This window comes from Megalopta genalis, chromosome 6, assembly GCF_051020955.1.
Source record: "Megalopta genalis isolate 19385.01 chromosome 6, iyMegGena1_principal, whole genome shotgun sequence".
Taxonomy (NCBI): Eukaryota; Metazoa; Arthropoda; class Insecta; order Hymenoptera; family Halictidae; genus Megalopta; species Megalopta genalis.
The window spans coordinates 16,604,461-16,621,920 of NC_135018.1; the positions used below are offsets into that span (position 1 = coordinate 16,604,461).

Genomic DNA, 17,460 nt, shown 5'->3' on the forward strand with positions numbered 1-17,460 from the left:
AGATCATTGTCTCTGGTACTTTAATATCGGATAAGAGCACGAAAGTATCGTCAAATATTAGATCTACCATCCGGAGCCATCAATTTTGCAACACGCTCAAGCAGTCAATTACTTTATTGTTCAGTTTTGCGACGAGATGGTCGCACTTCTCTCGATTCCAATACATTTTCGACGGGTCACGTTTTCATGGATATTGCCGTCATTTCTGGAGAACCTTGACACACTGGCCTTGAACTCCAGTCTCACCGAACCCATCGGGATTCATTTATTTTATTAAAACATTCCCTGACGCGATAAACGCCGTATACTAATCGATTACTACATTCTGTGGAATTAATCGTTACTGGAGCGCATCGAACGTTGCCAAGGATTTAATTGGAATGCTGTTAGCAAATATTTAAAAGAGATTGATTTATAGAAAATTAATTTTGGAGAACATTTATTTGACCTGTTAAATCAATTCGAAGACGATGGGAATACTATATTTCTACGTTAAATTCTGCACGATCTAGTTACGAACGCAGAAAATCCGCCGTTCAATAAATAAAATAACGAATAGCACGATGTTATTCGAGATTTAGCACATCTCTGATTACCAAAACTGTGGAAATGTTTGCGATTAACATCTGTTACTGTCTTAAAAAAGTAATGGCATCGTAAAGATTTTATATTGCAATGATCTTATATTGTTAAACCGCTGTCTATATAAGAACCTCGTTACTTTCTTCGAAATGAAACAGCAGAAATAATATTCGCGGGTTTCATTTCACGCCCAATAAAGAAAATATTTATGTAAATTTCGGTTTCATATCGTAACATATGTATATACTTTAAATATTTAATATATATTCGTAAAATCAATGATGTATTTCAACCAGTATTTCATTTCATACAGAAATCAATTACTATTTCAAACGAATCATGTGTAACACTGTGAAGAGAAATACATTGGAGGCCAACGATGTATGATCGTGTGAGTGTGAACGTTTATTTTGATTATTAGTTATATCATATTACATTACTATTATATTGAATACGCGAGAGTACATACTGTGCTATAATTGTTCGGTTTGTAATAGTATTTGAAATAGTATTTGCAAATATTTGTATTTCTTCGTTGAAATATTTGTACGCAGGTCTGATGTCGTGTTGTCTTAAAAAATGAATAGCATCGCAAAGATGTTACGACCACCCCATCTCGGTGAATGCTGAAAATTTACTGGCGCAATGAAACTGTACCACGACTGACGAGCTTCGCGTAGCTTTCTACCCTCGATAGTCACCAGTCACAGTCGCCACGGCTATCAACAATGTAAGGGTAGGAAAGTCGCACATGCGCGTCAATACTGCACACACTGCATAGGCGAGCAGAGGTCGGTAACAACGCAGTTATGATGGTAACCCTCGCACTGTCGTTGTTGTATCTTTCTCGAGTGAGTTTGCCATTCACCCTTGATTCCTCGCCGTCGAACAATTTCCACGCAGATATTACAATAAATTCCACGCGATATAGCTGCGATCTTTCTTCCATACTTATTCATAACTTCTCACCGAACTTATTCACAATTTCTCTTTCGCGTTCTACACGCTTGCTCGCTGTATTTCTACGTCAGTTACAATTTCCCGTTCGTGAATTACCTTTCCATGCGTTAAGCTTCGTCCCCCCAAGGTTGTAGAACGCGTTCCGCGTCGTTATAAATTATTCCGCGTTTGTAAATGTTCGTGTGCACGCGTGCGGTTTTAAATCGGCGTAGAACCACAATCATGAAATTGGCCAAACAGTTTGCGGCAATGTTCGACGTAGATCGATGCAAAATTGCTAATTAGCGGTAATTAATTCGTTATGTAAATATTAGCGGTACAAGTAAACAACCGAAAGTAGCAATATCGGAAACAATTGCATTGCGCGTATACATTGTTGCCTTCTTTAGCGATCGAACGTTTATTGTTCCTTTTATCAAGTAACAATGTCCATACTCGCTCGATAAACGGAAATATGTTTCGCTTCCACTCGTTATTCGTTTCGTCTGATTTTCCTCGTGAAATATATGCCTCGCGACGCATCTATCATTGTCTGCATGGCGAACAAACTACAAGTTCTGTAACAGCAGTGTTCAAGGGCGAAACGCCGATAACAGCGTAACGAGAGCTTTGTCAACCTCGAAATTTCCCCGGATAACTTTCCCAAGACAAACGGTGCGAACTTGACATCTGACAAGGCCGGGTTCGACCGGGGGATGCAACGCCGCGAATTGCACTTCGCGATTGCAGTCCCGCCGTGCAGCCAGACCGCGCGCGCGGATGCAAACTCGCGACACGAGGCGAAGTTTGATGATGCCCGCGTAGAAAGTGTAACGGTGTATTATTGCGCTGCTGAACAATGGACTGTGATATGAAAGGATAGGATACTGCATCTTTTATTACGTCGCCGAAGAATAGAGAAGCCCGGGAGCCAAGACATGGGGATGATAAGGTGCTCTCTTCTTGCGGCGGGGAAGAAAGGGTCCGGATGCACGGCAACTCGGGATTCGTATTATTTATCGATGCAATAGCGCCGCGGATTTCGGGATGAAACGGAAAGACCGACAGAGACACGGCAAAAATCCACGGTTTCGGTCGAAAGAGTTCGAGACTCGGGGTGTTCACATGGACATGAAGACGTCGTGGACTGCCCAAGAGTTGACAACCAATTACACCAATCTGGACGAAATGGTACCGTTTCAAAAGCTATTCATTGTCTTTCGGAGATTACTGTAGATTCATTTTGTCTTTTTTTTTGGCACGAGATCCTCTATGCTAACGCTAAATCTTACGGAGCCAGTCTCTAAATCACCGCTTCCACATTCTTTGTTCTAAAATTGTCGAAGTTGCGTAGACGCTTTCACAGAACACGATTAAATCGATATCTTAACGGGAGCATACATTCTAATAAAAATGATGGAAAATCTAAATACAAAATCTATCACACAGAATAAAAATGTTCTGCATCGATTGCAAAAGATAGAAGCAAAACAGATATACCTTATTCTTTCTTTAATAGTTTTAACAAGTTGACGATAGCATATCGATATTCTTCAATTATTTGAATTTTTCTAGTGTTTTCAATTATATGTACTCCTTTTGATCATATGAGCCGTTTATTTTGAAAGTGGCATAAGTCACTTTACCGTAATGAAAAGTGGTGATTTTTTTAATGTTTATACGAAATTATTTATACCGAGAAAAATATCATTATCCCGAGATAACAAATACAAGTGAATCTTCTCGAAAGTTAGCATCCATATTTTGAAACGTGTTAAAACGCAAACCCTTAAATATATCGACTTAAAAACAAAGTGACTTATGCCACTTTCAAAATAAACGGCTCATATATGCATACAATTTTCGGTCTGTTATGCGGATTTTATTCATTTATGCGAAGAATGGGTCGTGCGGAACAGTAAGCACATTTCAAGAATTCACAAATACTGTTATATTCCCTTCAACTCATTAAAATGCTTAAGAAACAAATGAATGTGTATTTATCTCTCGCATCTTGCAATTAATGCACACGATTTTCATTTTGTATAAAAAATGCGCGATCGGGTTATTACTGACAGAAAAAGCTTCATTCATGTATTTATGCAATAGTTTATTCGAATGTGGTCGGTTTGGACGTCGGATATTAATGGTCAAAAATATCTTCATTGCTAAAAAAAAGCAAATATAATGACTGAGCTGAGGATCATTATGAAAAAAAAAATTATGCACACTCGTTGCGCGAAATAACACCTGCGCAGATTCGTTCTGCTCTCAATAACTTTAATAAGTTACAAACAATATCGCAGTCTCATAATGACTAAATTCGTCGTTTATAAAGAAAACATTAATAGAGATGAAATAAAGATGCAGAATGAGATAATTGGACTGAGAAGTAGGACAGAATCTTTGCACTATAAAATTCTATGTTGCTAATAGTTTCGCTCTTGGCTCTTGCATAAACCATCGCGAATTAAAACATTTAGAGGATAATTTCTGTTCCTAATAGATTAATATTTATGGTTAAGTTGAAATCGTCGCTGCTGTTTAAATCCCACAAAAATCCCCCCGAAGTTTCGCCAACTGTATTAATAAACAACTAGAGCCGCATCGATCGCCACCAGCTTTCACAGACATCGTACTTATCATTTTCAACGACGTCCAATGATAATTCAAAAGTCTTGAACCCTGACAATAAACAAGATTTATCAACATGTACAAACAAACTCGAACGCAAAGAACACACACAAACTCGCGTCTTGATAAAAAGAAAAGCAGAATAACGAAAAGTTAATTACCACATTGTGCGTCCCTTTTATGGAACTCTTGTTTAAACTTTGTCACCATATAAGCCAGATATAATCTGTGAATAATTTGGCATAATTTTCACACTAAGTCTGCCATATGGTTTCAAAAACACCGGTTTCTCATTCTTCATTTCAAAATGATTGAAATTATAAAGACTCTTTCATAGAAAATGATCGATTTTTTAAACTCGGGGATGCGTTATAATAAAAATGCCGAAAGATCTAAATGAACTGAGTCTTACTATTCTTATACAGCGAGGAATATTAGCGATCTAGGCCGAGTAAGTTTTAGTATTATCGAAGTTCTGTGCAGGCCAAATTCGTACGACTGCTAGGTTTCCACGAAAATAAATTGTTCTGTGCAACGGAACAAGCTTTCGAACAATCCGTTACAGCGAATAACCGTTGAAACAAACGGTTCCACGAACGTCCATCCCCTAAACTTCTTATTAGGCTGGTCTCGGGCGGTAAAGCAACGCGAATGCGACTTCTGGCAAACGGGGAACGGCATTAAAATTCTGTCCACGCGCAGAAACTCTCTCTGTTTGATGTGGGAAGAGCGATACCAGCTGATCGTTCGTGGTTCGCACTTGATCCGAGGATAGAAGACGCCACAGCATTGCGGTACTGACACACATGACCATGTATAGAGGAAGTCGCATTCCCCTCTGTTCCTTTTGCTCTGCAGTATGCTGTTCGAGTGTCGTTCGCATGTCACTCGCGCGGCTCTCGTCGCGGTAAACCTCTCCTTTTCCGTTCTACGATATCCGTGACACCGGTCGGTGTTTTCGAAAGAACGGGCCAGGATTCTTGTCTCGCCTTTTTCCCCGCAACAGCATCACCATGACGACACCATTCGTATTCCTTTGGCTATCTCGCCTTCGTTTAACGCCGCGCCATCGCCAGTCAAATCATCGTACCGAGATATTTTATTTCACGATTATTGAAATTGCAGACGTGCTTTCGCCGGAAATGATTCGGTAGCCATCTTTATTCGAGCACGTACCGTAATCGCGGAAAATCCAAATGATTTGTTATTTTCATCGGCGTTCGCGCTTAACCCGCAAATATTGGGTTGGGCAACTAAGTAATTACCGATTTCAGTTATAGATGTGAAAAATACTTGTCTACTCTATTTCTGTTAACATGCTCGATTGAATACTAAAGACAGCGACGAACACGTTACGTATCAACTGTCGAGAATTTATAAAAATATTGTTCAAGACGACAATATTTCCTTAGACTTCCAGTGAATAAAGTGTGAATATTTTCAAACGAAGAATGAAGAATACAAGTATCGCTCGATTTTTCCTTCGAGATGGAGTGCATGTTTTCGAAGTGCACACAGACTTTTATAAACTTATTTTTTAGAAAGAATCAAAAAAAGTAGGTTTTAACCATCCTCCCCTCCCCCTTTTCAAGCGAAGCCACTGACTTAGTGAGCCACGAACTATTGGGTTGGCAACTAAGTAATTGCCGATTTCAGTTATAGAAGTCTCACACTCCCATTTTTATGATATCCGTAAATGTTATATTATAAAATTATTATTATTATTATTAGGTTATTTTTTATTATCCGTGAATGTTAGCAACTGGACAAATTGAATGCAGCGGTCAAGGAAAACCGACCAGAATTGGTCGATCGTAAAGGTGTCATTTTCCACCAGGACAATGCTAGGCCGCACACGTCTTTGTCCACTCGGCAAAAATTGATGGATATTGGTTGGGAATTGATGTTACACCCACCATATAGCCCTGATCTCGCGCCATCGGATTACCACTTATTTCGATCCCTGGACAACTCCCTTCGTGGTAAAACTTTTAACGACGACGACGCTGTAAAATCTCACTTAACTCAGTTTTTGGCCGAAAAGGATCAGACTTTCTACGAGCGTGGAATTTTCAAGTTGTCAGAGAGATGGCAAAAGGTCATCGAACAAAATGGAAACTACATTACAGATTAAACTTTATTCCAAGTAAAAAACAATTTTTTAATTCATTGAACAAATCGGCAATTACTTAGTTGCCAACCCAATAGTTACCGATTGTCAACGATTATAAAAACATGGTGCAAAGTCGGAATAATCGTATCTCCTGTTCCCAAATTGTCCATTTTTCTGCACAATCTGAGCGTTTTTGGCCGAAAAGGATCAGACTTTCTACGAGCGTGGAATTTTCAAGTTGTCAGAGAGACGGCAAAAGGTCATCGAACAAAATGGAAAATACATCACAGATTAAACTTCATTCCAAGTAAAAAGAATTTTTTATTTCATTGAACAAATCGGCAATTACTTAGTTGCCAACCCAATACTTTCGCGGTATAGATTTCTACCCCAACATTTGTATTCGTAACTCCGACACCACCGCTGCTTCGTCATCGTAGGCGGACATATTTTATCGTAACAATAGTTACGAGTTTATGTATTTTGTTCGACGATACGTCGGTCCTTCGTTTTCCCTAAAACAATTACACCGCGACATCAAAGTGATTTCATTAATGTAACCGAAACAATGAAGTTAAAATTCGTCGCAGGAACTATTGGTTTAATTCTGTCACAGTCTAAAAAGCCTGGCGACATTCAGTTCGTTTTAATATCTTCTGTGCAACATAAATAAAATTTTAAAACCGAGTTAAGGTCTTCCCTGGAAAGCTGGGTCCCTTGACAGTACACGGTGCGCACAAAAGTCCGCGGAATGATTTTTATTCGGTTATACCGGTAACGTTGCGGCTATCTCTCCTGTTAACATTTGTAACCGATAGTCTCGTCCATCATCTGGTCATGTTTCACGAAGATACGACTCGCCGTTCCTTTGCGGTTATAGTTGTAGTATGGTCTTGTTATTATTGGCGCAAAATGTCTCGAGGTTTTCTCAAGGGAGAAATTCGTTTTTTTTTTATCGTGCTGAGTAAGATCGATTTTTCTCTGCAGAATCTTATAGTTTAATTCTTCAGAAATGTCTCCGTAATACGTATATTCGGTTAGAATTCGTAATACTTTCGAAATTATCAATTAGCGAAGCGTAGCCGACTTAAACCTCAAAAAAAGCGTTTCGTCGAGACAAGATTTTCGCAGATAAATGACGCGATTGAAAAAAGAACAGTGGACCATTCGGCATGAAATTTGAAGCGTTTCTCGAGAAAGAGCGTTATTATCGTTTGTCGTTGATTTCTATGGTGAATTAGATCAAATTCTTCGCGCGCAATCCGTTGCGAAATATCTGAACGAACACATCCACCGAATGTTGTATCTATCGCGGGAAAATGATGCTTTATTTTCGAACGGTGGTTTATTTTCGAACGGCGGGTGCTTTTTCCGTGTCGAAAGAAGTATTTCCTCCCTCATCGCATCGAGTAATGTACACAGCCGCGTCGCAAATTCTAATAAAAGTAGCTCTTTGCGACAGGCAAACCGGTACGGGCGCATTTCGTTCGTTGTGTACTTCACGCGTTCCCGTCTCTGTTTCTACTTACTTCCCGCTGAGACAATAAATATTGCCCTTCTACTTGACTTTGTCCATTACTTTTAATTGTGCGCATACCTTTCGGGAATAAAGAAATGTCACGCATTGTTTCTGTAAAGCCGACGAGCCCGTTTGTTTGTTCGCGTCTACGTACTCGAGCTAATGAAGCCCTTGAAGGTCAGGCAAATTAGTCATCTGCATTCTACAAGTACCGAGTCTACAATTTACAACGATTCTCGAGGAGAAGGCACATAGAATTTCCCCACTCGTTATTTTCACGATGAAGCTTGAGTCGGGAGGGAGTAGAGTAAAAATCAGTCGCTAAGTAATCCGTCGTGTTTTATCATTAGAGGAAAGTGAAAAAGAAATTTACGCTTCAGTTTAAAACAGTTTTAAATTTCTAACATTACGAACAACTTTCGATGTTGAAGTAATTTAAACAAAAATGTTAAAAGTGCGCCAAATACGATATTGGTATCTAAATATAAAACACTGGTAACGAGTACAATGTCTTCGTTAAAAAAGCGAACGAAAAGTTGTTATTTTCTTATTTATCTCAACACTTTGGTTATGACATTGCACTTGATACGCAATTAAAGAAAAACATAATTTATTCAATACAACTTCGTTGATGTTTTCAATTATCTGTTTGCAGTATCGCTGCGTTCAGTCCGAGATCGTACGATTGGACAATGAAATTTCGCGGCTTGAGAGTAAAACAAAGTTAAATTGAACAAATTGCGAATCTTTACACGAACACTTCGACGGTAGACTGTAGACAACGCAACCTTTGCTTTCTTTGTTACCCAGGTTTCGTATTAAAGTTTCTTTACGCTCCTGAGAAATCTCTGGAATAAAATGTTAAAGCGCGCAGATTACAAAGGGTAAAGTTTGCGCAAACGATAAGTCAAGGTGTCTCGTCAAAAAGGTTGCTATCGATCGCTGCTGCAAAAAATTACTGCCTCTACGTAGTGCATGCACGTCTGTCAATCTACCCCGAGTTCAACAACAATGTTTCGATAAGATTCACAAGTTGGAGGAAAACCTTCCTTCGTTTGCGCGAGGAACGATTCTCGCAAATTAGTTTTCGCAAATTAATTCTCCCTTCGGGAAAACAGAAATGGTCCAAAATAATTAAAAAAGAATAACCTCTGTAATTTTGATCGTTTGCAATTCACTTTTGTAATCAATGGATAAAGTTACCGGAGTTGTCAATTCGATAAGCTTGAACGAACATCGAGCTACGCTGATTATTAAAGGGGTTGTTCCAGTGTGAACATTTTAAAAAATCGATTTTTTATTGCATTTCCTTACAGAATATTATTTTAAAAACATACGTTATGGCTGTTCGAGGTACATACGTAACTATCAGCGATACTATGCTGTTAAAGCTGTTGCGTCCAGAGACAAGGGCCATAAAAAGGTCCCACCATTGGGGAAACCCTCTCAGGCCCCAACAAGGGTCAAGGCAGACACCCCCCTCCAAGGGGTGATTCGTGCCTCGACCAATAATAAACAATCTACCTCCATCCACGGGTGCTCTTCCACGACTTTCCAGCGTTGGAAGAGCATTCTTCCACCAGCGCTCGCAGAGAGTACAACACAAAAAATAAAGTTCTCTAAGACTACTAGAGACCCTTCCACGTCATTAATTTGCCGTAGGAAGCGCGAATCGAGCGTACAATAGTTCGGTCGCGCATGTACGTTAGGCGACTAACCGAACGTACGGACAAAACAAAAGCTTTAAACACGTTTTTCTCAAATCTTTAGTAGTTTATGATATTTCAAAATCTACTCGAACGATTGGCTTGCAATTCGATGCGTACCTTCAGAGCGAGCTAGCTCGAATTAGAATGATCTCTAAATCTGATTTTTCTAACTATTTTCTCCAAACCTTCGAACGTTGTTAAAACATGAAAAAAATCGATAACTAAACTTTGAAATGCTACTATTCCTTTAATTACCAACTTTTCTCTTGTATTTTTGTTCCTATTATAGCTAAACTCGCCCAGATTGAGAATCTTCATGGCATTTTTATTTGGGATAAGCAGAATGCCTCGAATCACGGTCGCCATGAGACAACCTTCTTTTAGAAGGAACTGCATACGAGGGCATCGAGTGTCATCAATTTTTATGTGTCCTCGATAAAAAAAAAATTGAAAATCACACGGAAATAAAGTCGGTCACGAAAATATCTAGACATTTGATGAAAATCTGCTATTTTCGCAATCTTTAATTGTTCATAGCTCATGCTAACGTTAACCTTTTGCGAGGAAATTGTCAGCACGCGTGTAAGTTACCGAGAAGCAACGATCAAAGTTTAATTATTCGCTCGAATAAGACATTTAAAAGATATGTGAATTCTTTTATTTATTATTATTTTTACCATTTAAATCAATTTTAATTTTTGCAAAAATTCTTTCGGCGCTCGTTTAGTGAGAAAGAAAATCCCCGTAACACGTTTCATGCTAGCATGTACACTATCGACAACCAGCGTCCCCTCGTCTTGACAGTTTTCCACGTTGATCAGCAACGTTTACACGAACTTCATTGAACATCATTCCCGATAAGCGTTCGAACGGAGAGCGTCGTGCGGTTTCTTGCGCAACATTCGGCGTTGACCTCCTTTCCTCCTCAGCTTCTTGTTTCTTTAACGTATCAATTTTTTCGTCCCTTCTCCTCCCTCGTCCGGCGACTCTTCTCGTCTCTCTGACCTCGTCGTATCCCAGGGTCTTATTTAAGAGCAAGTTGAACGTACTCGTCTTATGCGTCCGAGTCTCAGTCGCACCCACGCTCGAGCCGACCCGCTATTTTCGGGCATAAAAATTTTCTGACATCTGTTTTCGTTCCCCGCCGAACCTGCCGCGCCTTTGTTTCGCTGCGGTTTTGTCACGATGCCTCGCAACCTTGCCGAGTATGCCTAATATGGCGCTACAGACAATAACATTGCAGCGCCTTTTATAGAGTCTGCACTTCGGTCAATATTCTAGCCCAGAACGCGTTTCTTTTTGCTACTTTTGTTTATAAAGAAACTGCGTAACTTGTCGCATCGGCGACTTTCAAAACAAAAAAATCAACGAGAATCGATATTTCGATTTCAAAATGCTGCCATTGTTTTGACAGTAAAAATTCGTTGCGTTGTATAAATTCGCAAATATTGTCGAAAGAGTTTGCTAATTAAGACAATGGCAGCATTTTGAAATCGAAATATCGATTTTTGTTGATTTTCTTTTTTTGCTTTAGGTACACACCAAACGTGAACGAAATCGATGAAGTAGATCTTGAGCTATCATTGCAGTGAATTCAAGAAACATAATTTCGAGAAGAACGCGTTTAAAGTTTCCTCTGTATTGTTCAAATAAAAATATTAGTTAATCTGCGAGCAAAAAATGTCCTGAAATTCTTCTTCTTCGGTCGATTCACATGAATCAAGATGCGTTTTGATCACTTTGTATGCACTGTGTCGTATTCTGTTGCTACAACGATCGGACAGCGCAATAATATCCCTCGGTAGAAGCATCTTCGAAAGCATATGCTTTTAGAAAACGAAATTTTAAGAGATCGATTTTTTGAACGTTGTAAACTATAGTACACCCTTAAGAATAGAAGAAAAGGCGGGAAATAAATTATCTGCCGTTGGGAGTTCAGTTTATAACGACTGAGCACGGTGTTACTGGAATCCGACTAAAGCCCGGAATCTCTGTATACTCGCGAAAGTAACTTCTCTAGAAAAACGTGTTGATCGAACTTTAGAGGTCCTAGAGCTTATTGATATCAACAGGCGGGAACTTTTTCCCCGCGGTCAGAGTTTCCGTGCTAAAAAGTAGAACGTTCTTGCTAGATCGCAGGACATCGAGTAAATCGATGTTTAGTATCAGTATTTTGACCTACTATACTTTAGCAGAGAGGTCCAGATTTACCTACAATTGTGAAGACTTTTTTTAACACAGTTCATAGAAGCGTATCTGTTAAATCATTCTTTCCATAGTATGCATTGCTGTTCGACCTTGACTTATTTTACGGTCAAAGTACACGGTTAGGATTCTTTAATAACTGATGAAGTACGCTGACAATCGGAGGAAAAATTCGCATGTCAACTGGAATAACAAACTTTGCAGTATATTTATCGTCCATTCGAGAATTCTCTTTACTTTTTTAACCTTTTAGGTACGGCTGAATTCTGCGCGAGGCTATTTCTCTGGACGGCAGAGTCTGACGTGTACTGTACAGAGTCTGATATTATATATTCTGTCTGTATATACAGGGTGTCCCAAAAATGTCTCGCAATCCGAAAGTGGCAGGTTACTCAGGCCATTTGAAGCAACTTTTTGCTTTACAAAAATTTTCTCCGAGGCACCGTTAACGAGTTATTAACGAAAAACAGTGATCAATGAGAGGCGAGATCAGCTGGCGTGAGTCGGCCGAGCCAACGGCGCCAGCGGTCGAGCGGTCGAATGCCAGCTCAGCTGGCGCGAGGTGGCCGAGCCAGCGGTCGAGGCGGTCGAATCCCAGCTCAGCTGGCGCGAGGCGACCGAGCCAATGAGCAGAACTGGGCTTCGCGCGCTGGTTGGCTGGGCCGCCTCGTGTCAGCCGTAATCGATTCTTATTGGTCACTGTTTTTCGTTAATAATTCGTTAACGGTGCCTCGGAGAAAATTTTTGTAAAGGAAGAAGTTGCTTCAAATGATCCGAGGAACCCGCCATTTCCGGATTGCGAGACATTTTGGGACACCTGTAGACTGTTGTAAATCGTTGTGAAGTCAAAAGAAGTGTGAAACAATGCATATGAAGACTATTATTTGGTTCAAACGATGAGCGAATGAGCTACTAGAGCAAGCCACTATAGTGGCGTGTCGTCCAGAGAGATGACATTCGCGAAAGCTACTATAGTGGCGTGTCGTTCTAAAAGATGATATCCACGGAAGCCACTATAGTGGCGCGTCGTGCCTAAAAGGTTAATAACAAGGATTGATCAGTGACCATAACTTACTGTTTACAGTTGCACGATACATACGATCCAGAATGTAGTCCTAAACTTGATATTGTCAATCGTCGATTATCAATTTAAAACGTGAATAATTTTAAATTAAATAAAAGTTTATTAAATCTATCATAATTTCCGATCGAAGTAAATTTTATCGAATCGATCGGAATTTCTGATTGAAATCGTTAAGTTTCGTCGAATCTATCACAAATTCTATTCGAAATAGATAAGTTTACCGAACGTATCATAATTTTACAATGGAATAAATAATTGTCTTGGCTCGAGCACGATTCCTTACACAATTATATTTATTTCAATAAAAGTAAAGGTGAATTATTTTACCGTAATCTCCTACATAGTTGTGCATGGTTTGTTCGGCCAGGCTACAGGCCAAGAATAATTCGTGTTTCTTTCCATGAATTCGCTGGGAAGAGGTTGCGTGCTTCTAATTTCGATCGATTGTTAACGTTACGTAGGCAGACAGCCAACGATTTGTAAACGGTTCACAATTACGGGACGCGAAACAGATATCGCAGACTAACGTAGTCACGAGAACGTCGGTCACACGATCTATACAAATCCTCCAAGACCTCTAGACATGAAACCGGCCCCTCCAAAATGTTTTGGTATAATTAAGTATCACGAACGTACGGTTTTAACACTAAATCTACCGAGCGCTAAAAATGACTGACGTGTCTCGCTTTATAAGAACGATAACACTGAATTTACCTAGGCTCTGCTCCATCATCTTTTATTACTGTGTACGCCAGAATTAAGAAATTCATTCGATCAATTATTCGAATAATTTATTCGCATTATACTTCGTTCGAATAAATTATTCACATTCATCTTTATTCAAATAAATTATTCGCATTCGCCTTTATTCGAATAAATTAATCGAATATAATTGTCAAATTATTCGAATAAGTTATTCGCATTATTCTTCGTTCGAATAAATTATTCACATTCGTCTTTATTCGAATAAATTATTCGCATTCGCCTTTATTCGAATAAATCATTCGCATTCGCCTTTATTCGAATAAATTAATCGAATAGAGATTGTCAAATTATTCGAATGATAATACGTGTAATACTATGTTTTTACGTAATTTTAAAATAGATTTATACGAATAACTGCAAAGAATATATTTATGCGAATATATTCAGAAACAGTTCAATTTCAACTATAGTCATCACACGACAAGAAGGTCGTCTTCGTGTTTACGTTCCCCCTCTTACTAGCTGCGGCAATGGGGCAGATCGTGAGAGGGGGAATGTAAACACATGTCGCGCGAGGACTATATTTACTTATAGAATTATTAAATTGCCGATGCATTTCTCTGCACTCGTAGAAAGATTGTTTATTTCTTCGTCAACGCTCAATCTACGCGAAAGTAACAAACTCTCCGATTACAACGTTTAAGAAAATAAGGAAGAAATGTAAGGAGCAATAGCAAGGAGAAACAAGTAAGGAGTAAATAATAGGGAGTGATATGGAAGAAATAAATCAATAAACTATGAAAAAAAAACACTTTATATCCTATATCTTTTTTATTCGGATCGATTATTTCCCGTGCAAATTTCTGTACGAATAAATTCTTATTCGAATAAAATCTGATTCGAACAAATTCTTATTCGGATAAATTTTTATCCAGACACAAATGTTAACTCTCATCCGTCAACCGAGTAAAATTTGGTCCAACTCTGATTGGCAATACCAGTGCAGAAAATCATAGACACTAGCGAAAACGTTTGAAGCTGAAACGAAGTTCCCCGAGGGTTCCGGTGTTAAGGGATTAATAAATTACACACCGAGGCAGCTCGTTCACGCGAACGAGCAACAACGATCTGCAGCCAGAGGCTTCGAACGCGAAAGAACTCGCCCCTTGTGGATCATTCTCCGGTATGATTGTTTATCCCCCGAGATTACAACAAGCCCGGCGATCAATCAGGGGATCCGAGACAATTGAAGCGGGTAACGCGCGGATAATTGTGACGGGAAAATGTTTTACGACCCGGTTACAACCTCGAAAGCTAACGCGTCCAATCAACGTCTCGTTATCATTACGAATTACGCACCCACGACTGGTCTTGTCTCGAATCCGTACGCATACAGGACACGTGTACAAAGCAAAGCGACCGGCGGTACGTGCTCATTAGGAATAAATCAATTAGCAAGCTGCCTGATTGTCGATTCACCGATTCGACTGGGGCCCAATTAGCAGTTTCCTCTTAATTATCAAACAATGTCTGATCTTGCGGTTAAAGACGGCCGCTCTTCGGTTACCGTTACGCAAACGTCTGCCAACAACGTGATCGTCTTCGGTCCCTGTACGATCCAGTTTGCCGAGCATAATCCGTTATCGTTTCTCTCTCCGAAATCATTTGTACTTTTTCTTTCTTCGAGAATGCAATCTTCGATAGGTGTTCGATCGAGCCGGAAACTTTAAGCCGAATGTTAATTTACGAATGGATGAGACTCGAATGATAGAGGGACCAGTTTACTGGACAATTGTTTGAAAATTTTCTTTCGGAAACTGCAATTAATTGGTACGATAGAAAAATAAACTCCTGACGATTTTTAATTTTTTTTCACCCGAACTTTGAATGAAAATTTAAACAGTGCGTTTCACTGTTTTATTTTAAAATATAAAATATCAGTTTAAATCAGTTTGAAATATAAGATATCAGTTGAAATCAGTTTAAATATAAGATAAACTGAAATTCATTTGAAAAATAATGTAGCAATCTTTTGTGAAAACTCGTAGTCACGATTAGATTGCAGTTTAACCCTTTGCACTCGTAGCCAATTTAACCGTAAATCTAAAATAATTTCTCTGACTTATGGTATTTCCATTTTATATGACGAAGTGCATTTTATGCATATGAAATTGAGTCTTGCGATGACTTGTGATGACAGTTACACTTTTAACGATTTTTTACGTTTAAACTTCGTTAATATAACAATTATCTTGGAACATGAACTAACAATTTCAGTCGAGTGCAAAGCGTTAATACTTTGGCTACCACCTCAGCAACCCCAAAAATTTCATTAAGTTAAATCTAACCTTGACATAACATCAACTACTTTGTCAACATTCTTACGTTTCGCGGTTGCTAATAAAATCAAGAAGATATAATGGGATATCGTAAAAATTCATTTTCAAATTCGTCGAAATAATTTCATCATCAGATATATGTACTGGTAAAGCATCGAAGCGTTCAAGAAGAGCATTTCCATCATCGACCGAAAATCGCAGCAAAACCAGAGTTGCCATTAGAATCGGGAAACGTAATTTGTCGCGTGCTCCGAATCAGCGAATGCAACGAGTGCACTTGGCCACTAATCAAATTATCGCGAGTACCGCGGACATTAAGCACGCATCGATCGCACTGTTTTGTAAACAGATGGTCTCCGCCGATAGAATGCCATGGATCGATAAGTCGCCGCTGTGATGGGCCGGGAAACAAGGGTGATTCCGAATGTTTCGACACTCGGCACGGTGCGTCCGTTAATGTCCAAAATTCGGAAAGTCACTGCTTCGTATCTATCGAAAACTACGTGCATAACGTGTCAAAATGTCAAAATAATTATATTTAGCAACAGAATGATTAAAAAATTCAGCAGAAGATTAATTTCAAATGAGTTTTCCGGGCAAATATTTGGAGAAATAAATAGCACCTTAATTCACACCGCAGCTTGTTCACATTGCCTTATGAACAGAAGGCCATTTTTCGACGTAATCTTGATAGAAAATAATGGACATATGAGACTGTAATTAATCTATTTCGTAATGCTTACACACAATATAATAATTAACACGAAATGAAATAATTAAGTTCGATTTATTTTCGAACACTTTGCAAAAGCTTTTAAAGAAAACGTCTCAAATATCCTGGGTTTCTCGTTCCAACATATTCGTATATAATGATACTATGAAAACTTTTTTGCGAATATTTGCAATGTTCAGAGTCGTTCAACAAAATATACAGCCACAGCCGGTACGCGGGCATTCGATTATAGAAACGTAAGATTTGATTATTCGATATAAAGTGAGCAAGAATTTGTTTACGAAATAATATAATTATTGTATGCAGGTCGTTGCATCTTCGTACTTTCTTCGACAAATTATCAAGGCATCTTGGACGAAAATTGATTAGCTCAGAAGTTATGATTTATGTCCGGGATGCTCGTACATGCGCCGCATTATGCTCCGTGTCGGAAAGACCGTCTGCAGAAAGCATCGCGCGTAATCGTATCGGCGTGGCCGCGCGGCGTGTCAAATTAAGGGAGGAACGATCCACTTTAGCCGGGGTAACGAGTTTACTAACCCCTTCGCATGTAGGTTAAAAGGAATCGATGAGATTGCAGAGCGGCGGACGGGCTAGGGCCGCGTGTATGTATCGGTTGCAGCGCAACCCGGGGTGGTATAGTGCGCCGGGGGTGCAGCTATGGTCGCATCCAGCCGCGGTTAACCTGGAGTCGCAGGCCGGCCGGCGTTAACTCTGGTTGTGAATCACGACTTCGTTTAATTATTTCGACGAGCAGCGAGCAGCGAGCCGAGCGCCGGTTCTCGGTGATCGATCGAATCGAGTCGAATCGAATCGAATTCGAAGGTGGTCGGGCTCGGGGCGCAATTAGTTGATCCGCGGTCCTCGATTATCGACGACCGTGTTCCTCGACCTCGCG

The 17,460-nt window shown here is 39.5% G+C and overlaps 1 protein-coding gene across 4 annotated transcripts in view; it reads left to right on the forward strand.

The window, feature by feature from the left end:
- The window catches only part of LOC117228099 (uncharacterized), a 68,325-nt gene that overhangs the window by 32,316 nt on the left and 18,549 nt on the right, over window positions 1-17,460 (forward strand). The window contains exon 1 of one of the 4 annotated variants that reach the window (XM_076523302.1): window positions 1,373-2,712. The exons of 1 other annotated variant lie outside the window; for it this stretch is intronic. In XM_076523302.1, coding sequence (XP_076379417.1) covers window positions 2,569-2,712 — 144 coding nt within the window. In that variant the 5' untranslated portion in view covers window positions 1,373-2,568. Of the gene's footprint in view, window positions 1-1,372; window positions 2,713-17,460 lie in introns of those variants that run through there. 2 more of the 4 variants (XM_076523299.1, XM_033483775.2) reach the window with 2 other exon arrangements.